The 11,840-nt window shown below is 41.6% G+C and overlaps 1 protein-coding gene across 1 annotated transcript in view; it reads left to right on the top strand.

Annotated features, from left to right (window-relative positions):
• LOC119893062 (anoctamin-10-like) overlaps nucleotides 1–11,840 on the top strand; it is a 13,408-nt gene extending 1,568 nt beyond the window's left edge. Inside the window, 17 exon segments of the mRNA XM_038704989.1 lie at nucleotides 1,570–1,743; nucleotides 3,815–3,952; nucleotides 4,448–4,564; nucleotides 4,822–4,938; nucleotides 7,539–7,791; nucleotides 7,793–7,869; nucleotides 8,096–8,125; nucleotides 8,128–8,277; nucleotides 8,914–8,969; nucleotides 9,061–9,135; nucleotides 10,847–10,910; nucleotides 10,913–11,010; nucleotides 11,103–11,294; nucleotides 11,397–11,534; nucleotides 11,620–11,683; nucleotides 11,686–11,735; nucleotides 11,817–11,840. Of these exon segments, the coding sequence (XP_038560917.1) occupies nucleotides 1,570–1,743; nucleotides 3,815–3,952; nucleotides 4,448–4,564; nucleotides 4,822–4,938; nucleotides 7,539–7,791; nucleotides 7,793–7,869; nucleotides 8,096–8,125; nucleotides 8,128–8,277; nucleotides 8,914–8,969; nucleotides 9,061–9,135; nucleotides 10,847–10,910; nucleotides 10,913–11,010; nucleotides 11,103–11,294; nucleotides 11,397–11,534; nucleotides 11,620–11,683; nucleotides 11,686–11,735; nucleotides 11,817–11,840 (1,817 nt within the window).

Raw genomic sequence — 11,840 nt, forward strand, 5'->3', positions numbered from 1 at the left:
TGTAGAGTTCACCTGTCTATCTGCACTGACTGATGAACATTTATAAGATTCTCTATCTCCTTATGGAAGTATATTACACAAGAGAGCCATTGCCTGGAAGGTCTTAGCACATATGAATATATGCGTGCCAGTTGACAATGAAGATCATTATAGTAAAATTATTTCTATGTAATGTAAGCCAGAGATTGTTTATATGTACGCGGAAAGAAAAAACCTGGAGAAAAAGTACTACTTATTTTCTGCAGCTACTGTATGTCAACATGTATTTTTTTTGGCATTATAATAATAGAGTTAATTGCCATTTTGTTTCACTTCATTATTACGGTCCCTGAAGAGGTTGTAGGAGTTGCCTAGATATATTTATCTTGCAACTAAAGTCATTAAAACTACTTTGCCACCAAAAAATGTTAAACCCCTTTGTTGAGAATTGTAGTGGAGATGCCAACGTTTCCAAAGACACCAGATATGTCAGGCTGAAATGTGAACAAGACATCTGAACATCATGTCACCCAAGTTGCAATACATGCACAATCCACACACTTCATAACAATTTCAACCCTCCTAACAACACAACCTGGCACCCCACAAGCTGATCCAAGGGGTGTGTGCACAGCAGCTCTTTGCAATGGTTGAGATAACTTAATGTTAGCTGTTGGCAAAATGCCAGGACAGGATGGTGTTCAACCTAAATTTTAAAATCCCTCAATCATACTTTTGTAAAACCTGTTCTGCATGTAAATTGACGTTGAAATTTGGAAGGTTGCCAATGTTATAGAGGAACATCAGTTGGTCAAGGTCAGCCATGTTATTTTTCACTCTCAGTGTCATAAACCATCATGCACCTGGAACGCTTTGAGGTCGGAAACTGGAATTTTGAACAAGGAAATCTTTGAGTTCCATGAAGTCCGGAACACAGCATATAACCAAAACAGTGTTATGGACTTTCAACACGGCAGTAAGTGCACTAAAATAAAAGCTCAGAGAGCTCTAAATGCAATTAAAAGAACATATTTTAATTTCCAAATTCCAAATAAAATTTGGCTTAAAATATTTAATAGTGTCATCCAACCCATTCCGCTGTATAGCAGTGAAGTTTGGCATGCGCTTAGTCATCATAGCTATAACCATTGGGACAAATATCCAACAGAATGTTAACAGAAGTTTGCACATACATTTTACACATACACATAAAACACCAATAAATGCATGTAAAGCATAATGATGCAGATGCCAACTGAACATTCAAAAGAAAGGACTGAAATGTTTTAATCACCTTAAAACCAGTCCCCAAGACAGCCTTAATTTCTCACCAAATCGTGCAGAATGGAGTCATGCAAGTCATGCATGCTTCCTATCTAATCTATCTAATGTTTTAAGGCTGAATTCTCATTTTTGAAATGTGACTTTAGTTTCTCACATGCCCATATGTACATTGAAACATTGAAGTTTTGGTTGCTGTAATTGCTCCTCTTCATACTGTCCCATGACGAGGTCCCTAATTTCCTCCCTTTTGGTAACTCCAAAATAAGAGTTACAATACTCCCTCTTTGCTCCACTGTTTCACCCCAGGTGCTGCATTACTGGCCCACCCGGGCGAGGACACCAGCGGTAACATCATTGTGGTCTCCGCCCCACGCTGTACATTACTTAGAGCCACTGAAGAGTTGGGACTATGTAAGTTTTACCGCAACGAGGACATGGCAGCCTTCTCCTACAACGACAGAGACAACTTTAAAGATTCAGGTACTGCAGTGGAGTACTGGACATATGGTATGGTATATGAAATGTACGTGAGCACGCTTTACATGTTACCACCTGGCTGAACGCTAGCAACAAAAAGGGAGGCCACACACAGAAATATCAGTCAAAAAGTAATTTTTTTAACTCATATGAACTGGATGTGTAAGTAGGAGAGCTATCAGTCATGTCTGAAATCATTTACATAATCTATTATGTTATTTGGGGCCTTCAGAGAGGCTAAAAGGCCTTAAACTCTGTGACCAAAGACCAGGCCATTTGGACTAAAGCCCAAACTCTCTTGGGATTCCTCCCTGGCAGTTAACATCAGCATAACTGTAACCACTGTTCTACCAATATGTAGTGACCAGTGTCATCTTCTTTGCTGTGCTGGGGAGGTGGCATCAGGACTTGTGGCGCCAACAAACTGGGCTAGCTTGTTGGTAGGGACAGAACTTGACAGTGTAGAGGCAGTGACTGATTAATTTATTTTAGTCTTCTTTTTACTTTGCACTACATTCCCTGTGCTGCTATGCAAATTTGAATTTCCGGTACGGGGATCAATGAAGGAACATCTTATCTTATCTTATCAGTCATGTCAGAAGTGTGTGGATGAGTGAAAATATGATGTAATGTATGTTTACTGGTAAAACCGGCAAATCAAACAAAGGAAGAAAGCTGAGCTCGATGCAGGCCGGCTGAAAGAGAGTGGGACTCCCCGAAGAGCAGTCCTTTATGCTTTCTAGGAAGCCCAGCCCAGATGGACAGGTATGAGCAGGCGACCCTCCCACCTCCCACTACAAGCAAACTCCCAGTAACTGCAAAACAGGCCGCAGAGCAAGACAAACATGCAGGCAGAGTGAGAGGGGTCCTCACAATGATGAGAGAGGGTGTGTGTTAGTTCTTTAAAACAACTGCGGCCAGGCCAGGAAGGACGAGGCCAGACACACAATAAATTTTATGGGTTTTTATTCCCCGACTGTACTCCAATGAGAACAGTGTTAATAATGTAAAGTCAAGAGGTTAAGGCAGTTGGTGGTTATACAAACACAGGAATAACTTTCTTACTCGTCTTTAATAATTATTATTATTATGCATTACTGTTGTTTACAGAGCCCTGAATTCTAATTCTCCTCTTACCTCACAAACCACCGCAGCTTGGGAAAAAGATCTAGGCATTGCTATAGATGATGCTGACTGGCGGGAGGTCTGGTCTCAGGCCTTGAACATTTCTGTGTGTAACCGCACCAAATCCACACAGCTCAGAATTGTACATCGTATTTTGTCAAGAACAAAATGGATGCTAATGTTTCCCCGCTTTGCTGGAAGTGCAGTTCTGAGACTGGTAATTATGTTCACTGCTCCCTGGTCATGTGTGAAGTTACAAAGGTAGTGGTCTAGTATTATGAATGAGCTGACTGCTACTTTGGTGTCCCACGTTGGATCACTGATAGTAACACAGGAGACTTTTCAATGTACTGACTTTTGCTGCTAGAAGGAACATTCTACTCTTCTGGGTCAAAACAATCATGGCACAACATTGTAACGGACTGCCTTCCTAGTGAATACATCACATGCATGCTTCACTCCAAAATAGACACTTTCTATAAGATCTGGGACCCTTAATTGCAGCATATTGGGCCCACGATGTCATCCTCCTTGCTTTGTGGATTTCCTAGATCAGCCTAGCTTGTCTTTGTGACTTTTTTTAAGTGCCCACTATCTAACAAGCACCTTGTAGCCTTGCTATGTTATGTATGCTCTGTATTGATTCTTATCTGGATACTGCTTTGCCTTGCTGCAGGACATTGAAAGGGTGGAAGTTGGATGGAAAATGCCCCCATTGTTATTTATTTTTATTTTCATAATTACTTCCTATTTACTGTACCAACATGCCCACATTCTGCTGTTTTTTCCTTCCCTGTCGTGTCTGAGCTGTTCTGTGTGTTTTGTGTTTTGAAAAATGTAATAAAAATATACAAAAACAACAACTGTATTTTTATTTTCTTTGTGTGTCTTTGTATCTATACATCACTGGCTATATCCATGTGTCTGTGTGTATTCATGTGTGTGATAGACAACATGGAGGTGTTCCTGACCCTGGCAGAGAGGCAGTACATAGTGAAGTATGAGCTGGACGGCATGCGGGCGCAAAGAGACCTAAGAATACCCGGCCTCTCTGACAGCTACACACTGCATCACCGAGACAACGTCTGTGAGTGCTCTCTATGTGTGTTCACATCAGTATGAGTTAGACAGGATGCAAACACTGGAAAAATATCCATCGAGATAAATACTTCATTGTTGGATCTTTTTTCAGTTTGTGGCATTTAATAATTTCAATGAATGCCTCGGGACAAAGATAGAAACACAAAACACATACTCATATGCAAATAACAACAGCTGAATCATTTGTGAAGACATTTTTTGCAGTGCACTCATCTCACCACATTGTAGACTCCCATCCAGTCTGCTGTCTCCACATTCTAACAGTCTCCAGCTGTACTATGTCTCTCTATGTCCTTAGCTGTTCTTCTCCACACATTTGAAATAGCTTGAGTCAGCATCTGCTTCAATGTATGTGTGTATGTAACTGTATATGTGGGACTAGTTGTCGCTTAATTGGAAAACTCTCCCTCTTTCACCAGTGCCATGTTCTCATATCTCTCCGGGTTGAAGTGTAGCTTTGTGTAACGCTGTGTTGTTGCAGGGCAGAAGCTTGGGTCAGCTGGTGTTATTGTGGACATGTTTCCCCTCCACATCCCGGCCAAACTGAAGGATCTCAGTAAAGCCTGGTACTCTGGGAATCAGCTGGCTCAGCCACTGGGTAAGAAATGCAACAGACACACACACACACACACACACACACACACACATACAATACCACATGACTGTTTATGCACACACATACAGAAACGAATGCAAATATGGCCACAGTCTCAGTTTTTCATGCATGTGGCACCCCTGCGGGGAGTTGGACTTTACAATAGATGGCTGTGTGGGCAAACTTCTATTTTCTGCCTGTAAGACAAGTGAACAGTGTATGCACTTACACCAAACACCTCTGTCTGCTGCTTCATCCAGATTCAGTCAATGGGTATTTTGGAAGCTCTGTGGCTTTCTACTTCAGCTTCCTTGATTTCTACACCTGGTCTCTGCTCCCACCAGCGATACTAGGCCTGTCCATCACATACTTTTCAGGTAGGTGTGCAGATTTATCAGTAATATTTGTTTAAATATACTGTGTAAGGTACTTAAAGGGAGAATAAGGGATTCTGCAGAGGGATTGTTGATATTTGAACTCAACTGCCAAACAAATACAGTCCTCCCTTTAGTGCTTCACTCAGAAGCTCCGGCCCCCAAGTTTCAAATCTTAGAGATTTCTCCAGAGTTGAAATGCCTTCCCCCTTGACTTGTCATGTAACATTCTTCTCTGTTTATACTCTTCAGACCTTTTCTTCTTTGGTTGTTTCTTGGCCATCTCTCCATCTTCACAGTGTCTGGAGTCCAGCACATGTGAATGTGCCAGTGTAACTGTCTCTTCCACTCCCAAGTTACTCTGGAACTGTAATGTTACTTATTACTTCTTAAAAGTAAGAATATTACTTTACTTATTACTGGATATTAAAAGTAACTAGTACAGTTGTCACGTTTCTATATTACTTTCACTACCCATTTTATTAACTCATGGCCTTGAGATAATTCAAATGATAATTATAATAATTAAATAAAAATATTGCAACCCAGCCTTTCTCTTGTTCACAACTATGTGAGGCTTGGTCTGAGATTGGTAAAAGAGAGACTATGGCTGTGTCTGAAATCACCCACTGTTCACTATATAGGGAGCTTGCCATTTTGTAGTGCTGTCCAAATGTATTGTGAGACTGGCGGAGAGAGAAGCTTGGGTGCCTTTCAAGCAGCTGTGTGCAGAAAGTAACTTGTCAATGTCATTTTCGTGAACTGACCAATCACAGCCTGCATGGGGCGGGACATTTAAAAATATTGACAGCTGGGTGTCATTTACACTGGGGACTGTCCAAATTGGCATGGTACTTTTTAACTTTGAGAAAGCACAGCAAGGTGCAGATGAGTGTGAGCTTTAATACATCAAAATGAAAATACATTGCAAAACTCCCATACACCACTCTGAAATGTTTTCAGCTATCTTACCACATCTGGGTTTGTCCGATATAGTTGTTGGTTTCCCCACATATAGTCCTTTGATCATGTGACATAGATAGATGTTTTACACAAAACAACATTACCATAATGTGATTTTTTATTACAAAGTACTCTTTATTTCTGGTAGATACATACAGTGTCTCACAAAAGTGAGTACACTAGAGCGAGACCTGTTCCGTGTGGAACCTGTCCTGTTGAACTGCTGTGTGGTCTTGGCCACCGTGCTGCAGCTCAGTTTCAGGGTTTTGGCAATCTTCTTATAGCCTAGGCCATCTTTATGTAGAGCAACCATTCTTTTTTTCAGATCCTCAGAGAGTTCTTTGCCATGAGGTGCCATGTTATATAAACAAATAAACAAAATATAGAAAAGCATAATAGGTCTCCTTTAATGGCTGTGTGTTGTGTTATTTTGAGAGGACTGCAAATTTACACTCTTATACAAGCTGTACACTCACTGCTTTACATTGTAGCAAAATGTGATTTCTTCAGTATTGTCACATGAAAAGATATAAGCAAATATTTACAAAAATGTGACGGGTGTTCTCACTTTTGTGAGATACTGACATTTACGAGTATAGTAACATGCTTACATGCCAAACATGACAACTTAAATTCAAAATGCAAACATATCACTATATTGCCAGAAGTTTAAGGACCTCTCCCGAATCGTTAAATTCAGGTGTTCCAATCAATTAAATCAAGCTGGTGAATGCAGATGCTTCAAAGCTTTGAGTGGTCGAAAAGACTAGAAAGGCGCGTACGGAGCATTTACATAAAATCACAGAGCGGGGTCAGGGCATGCAGAGCCACATGGTGCGCAGAAGTTGACAACTTTTTGCAGAGTCAATAGCTACAGACCTCCAAACGTCATGTGGCCTTGGGATGAGCTCAAGAACAGTGTGCATAGAGCTTCATGGAATGGGTTTCAGTGCAAAGTGTATCATGCAGTGGTGTAAAGCACGCCGCCACTGGACACTAGAGCAGTGGTGATGTGTTTTGGAGTGACGAATCACGCTTCTCTGTCTGGCAATCCGGATGGAGTCTGGGTTTGGCGATTTCCAGGAGAACGGTACTTGTATTTCAGGAGTTGGGCTTGGCCCCTTAGTTCCAGTGAAAGGAACTGTTAATGCTTCAGCATACCAAAACATTTTGGACAATTACATGCTCTTTGTGGAAACAGTTCCAACATGACAGCGCACCAGTGCACAAAGCAAGGTCCATAAAGACATGGATGAGGGAGTTTGGTGTTGTCCTGACCTCAACCAGACTGAACACCTGGGATGAATTAGAGCAGAGACTAACCTCACGAATGTGCTTCTAGAAGAATGGTCAAAGATTCCCATGAACACACTCAAATTAAACCTTGTGGACTAGTTGAAGGTGTTATAGCTGCAAAGGGTGGGACAACTCCATATTAAACCCTACAGATTAAGAATGGGATGTCATTACCCTTCATGTGCAGGTAACCTAAAACTTTGGCAATATAGTGTACTTGTCTATATGTTAACTTTGGTACCAAGGTGACAAGTCATTTAGGCTGATGGATGTCTTTGTCCAGTGCACTGAGTGCAGTTGTGGGCAGAAATACAAACTAACTGGCTTCTTCTTGCCCATCACAGGCGAGGTTCAGAAGGACATGGAGTCAGTCTCTGGCTCAGGAGTCACAAGGGTTGAAGATGAATCAGCAGTTGTCAGCGGCCACATGATCCAGGCAGTGTTCAGCATGCTCTGGTCCACGATTTTTATGGAGCTGTGGAAGCGTCGGAGCGCCTCGCTGTCCTACCGCTGGGGGACCCTGTACCTCGCAGAGCGCTTCGCAGAGCCCCGGCCCGGTTTCCATGGCGAGGTCGGGGTCAACCCTGTGACAGGTCGTGGAGCCGCTCTTTCCTGAATGGCAGAGGGACCTGCGTATGGCACTGGTGTCAGTCCCAGTGGTGGGGCTGTTCCTAGGTAGAACTTGAATTTTAAAGTTGAATTGAATGAATTCATCAGTGCATGTTACTGAGCTGAAAGGTACCATGATATTCATGTTGCTTTATTCAATAACTGAAGTAAAATAAGTGTAAGTGATGTTTTCCAAAGACTGCTAACGATAAAACAGTATTCTCTGCTCTATAAAATTGAAAAACCAGCCTTGCCTTCAGCCTCATGTCTCGTGTTATGACTCCTCCTGCAGGGTTGGTGGTACTGGGTATGCTTTGTTTCTACTGGGGGAGGCCCAGGTGCAACAGCTACACAAAGACTGGGACTCCCTGTTGTCTCAGACTTTGCTCTACTTGCCATCAATGCTTCACATTGTCTATACAAACATGTTGGCGACTGCTTACAGGACGGTGGCACAGTCTCTGACTGAATATGGTGAGTAAGAAAGAATGGATGCCATACGTTATTTGTGGCAAAGATTCAGTTACGAGAGGGAAAGCGTTATGGGATGGAGACAGGGAGAGAAAAAAGAGAAGGAAAATAGTCATTTGGCCAATCAGGTTTTGCAGCCATACCAACAGTACTGTTCATAATGCTTATGATTAGCAATTAATCAGAATCAGAATCAGCTTTATTGCCAGGTATGTGTACACATACGAGGAATTTGACTCTGGATTGTACATTGCTCACAATGTGCTTACTCATACAAAAATGCAAAATCACAATAATAAAAAAATAAAATCACAGACTTCAGTGTAGACAACACAAATATACACACACTATGAACAAAAACAATATAGACATATTGACAAATAGTGCAGTGAGCAGAGTGCAAAGGATGCAGGAGTGTGTGCATGTCACACACATGAGTTGGATGTGATATACAGGTACATATACTGTACATGTACACATGTACACATGTACACAGTGCAATGAAGCGTAGTGCAAAGGATACTGGAATAAATAAGTATTTTGTGCAGGAGTAATGACTTGAGGTAGGTGGATTTGGTATACAGTATCTACAATATGACAATTAAGTAGACAATTAATTAATCTTATATTTCCCTTTAGAGAACCACAGAGAGGAGTCTGCCTTCGAGAACCATCTGACAGCCAAAGTCTTAGTGGTCAGTTCCTCCTCTCCTCTCCAACCATGAGTTCTTACATCTTCTTAACCCAGCAGACACTTTTACCAGGCTCTTTTCTTTCTTCCCCCAGTTCACCTTCTTCAACTACTTTGCAGTGCTCTTCCACATCGCCTTCTTCAAGCAGGATGTGCCTTTGCTTCGAAAGGTAACAGTTGATCTCTACAAATCTTCCTCTGCTCTCAGTGTTTGTCTTCAAACAGGTACTCCAGTGATTTAGAAATGAACTTCCATAAATTTAGGGCTCTTCCATGAGACAGATTTAAAATATTTATATATATAAATCCATATCTCGCACCAAAACAGGCTCTTTTAGCTGACACGAAAGCTAGCGTAGTGTTTTCTGGGAGAAATTCATGTTTTTTCATTTTTACATCAAAGAAATATGTATATTTAAAGGTACTGTAAGCAACATTCACTGCTATTAAATGTCGCACTAGAGCACCAGCGTCTCAGACCAAAGCAAATGGGACTCCACTGAGTCATTTTATCTCGCAGATCATTATGAAACAGACTTCATTCACACTGGACAAGACAAACTGACCCAAACCATCTTTGTTAGTATTTCCACTGTTCCGACTGTCACCAACTCTGGTTTGGTAAAATTAACCCCTTAATTCACCAAGATATTCTCACTCTACGCAACCGCAATGCAGGTTGCAATGTCTGCTGGAGACAAATGCACCAGTATGTCCACTAAAAGTGCTTTTGTCACTGACAGGCTCAGATTGTTTGAAAGTGTTTGAAAACAAAGGATCCCTTGAGATATAGACCTTTTTGTCAAACTGTAAGATCCTTTTTATTTAACCAGAAGTAGCCGTCATATCATTCTCACTTGCCACCAGATTCCATTGAAAAAAAACTATACATTTACCTTACGGGTCATAGTTAAAGGTTCAGTGAGTGTTTTAGTGGCAACTGGTGAAGGCAACCAACAGCTCACAGTGCATTCATGTGCTCCGCAGACGGTCATTCAATGGATTCTACTAAATGTTACACACTGAACCTTTAAGCACACTTAATTTCAACTCCACAGTAACAAAATAAAACTTTCTTAGTCTTTCCACTATCCATCAATCACTAAGTCTAGTTTGGTTGAAACAAATCCTTAATTCACTTTGTTAGATGAAAAAAGCCATAGCATTGCTCTTCTCACAGATGATCAGTTTCACACAGCTCCTTGTTGCATAAAGAATCCAGTTTAGTATTCTCACTATTACTTACAGAGCACTGCAATGTCAGGTTCCTGAAAATGTGGCTTAACTGCTCATTATATCTTGATTATATCTTTTCATGTGAGTGTACAGCTTGTAGAACACTGTAAAGTTGCTGTCCCCTCAAAATAACACATCCCACAGCCATTAATGTCTAAACTGCTGGCAAGAAAAGTGAGCCATTTCCCTCCCCGGAGTCATGTGAGAGAGATGCATGCTGTGTTTAAGCCCAGTAAGGCAAGAGCAACTTATTTAAAAGCCATAATTTCCAAGAGTGTCACTGAGTGAAACACCGTAGCTGTGACTTCGGGCATGTTCACTGATGTAACAGGGACACTGCGCTTCATCATAGAAACAGATTATCATATCTTGATGTTTATTGCACCTTTAGTAGTATCGGCTGCTTTCTCTTTAACACACAGCTCCGCTGTGTTGATAGGCTATTATTCGCGACATGTAAGCAATCAGATCAGTGCTGTGGGCGGGACATTGAGCAAATAAATAAGTAAATAAATGATTAAGTAAAAAAAAAAAGTATATATATAATAAAAAATAGTCAGAGATATGGTCAGCAATTGCAAGTGTGACGGAAAACAGGCTGTTACAGTGACATTAAATTCCCATATTCTCTTTCTCTGTCTAAAGCGTCTAGCATCATTGCTGATAGTGACACAGCTGGTCAACCAGTTCACAGAGGTGGTCATACCCTACTGGTGGATCGGTTCATCAGTGCCCCCTATAGGACAGAGAGTGAGGACGATCCAGAGGAGGACAAATTTAGGAACCAGAGCAACCTACCTGCTTTCCCTGTGAGTGTGCAGTATTTAGAAAAAGTGCATATCAAAACAGGTACTAGAATACACTCTGGCTGCGTATGACACAGCATCTTGTTTTTTCACAGGGCCTGTTTGCAGAGTACATCGAGCTCCTGGTGCAGTTTGGGTATTTGAGTCTTTTCTCCTGCGTGTATCCTCTGACGGCTTTGCTGCTGCTCATCAATAACGTAACGGAGATCCGAACGGACGCCTACAAGATCTGCAAACTCTTCCGCAAGCCCTTCTCCCCCCCTGTGGCTAACATGGGCGTGTGGCAGGTCTGCAGAAAGTTACAACGCACAATAGAAGTCAGACGCACAAAGTATGTCACACTCAGCCAGTTATGAATTAACAACTCATGTGATTGTGTTGTGTTGCAGATCGCATTCGAGGTCCTGAGTTTTGCCTCTGTTGTGACCAACTGCTGGCTAATGCTGCTCTCACCACAGTTACAAGAGCTGATTCAGGAGGGCAGAATGAGCAGCAAAAACATCCTGCTGTTGGCTGTTTTAGTGGAGGTAAGGAGGAGGAAGGAGAGGTGATGTTCAAAATAATTACACGTGTGTGTTCCTCTAACATTTTTACATCTTTGTGTGCTTGCAGCATGTGCTGATCTTGGTTAAGGTAATTTTGGCATTACTGATCCCTGATGAACCGAACTGGATCCAAAAAAGAGAGAGCGTATTGAGTACACATCCATGCAGGCCTTGAGACAGCAGGTGAACCCCCAGACATTTCATTATTCAACATTTCAGTGTTGTCCTTCAGCTGTGTGACAACTTTTCTTTCTCCTCCTCTAGAAGCAGCATTCTGAAGAGTCCTGA

This window comes from Micropterus salmoides, unplaced genomic scaffold (genome assembly GCF_014851395.1).
Source record: "Micropterus salmoides isolate LMB-PRFRI ecotype aquatic unplaced genomic scaffold, ASM1485139v1 Ms_hic_scaffold_8, whole genome shotgun sequence".
NCBI lineage: Eukaryota > Metazoa > Chordata > Actinopteri > Centrarchiformes > Centrarchidae > Micropterus > Micropterus salmoides.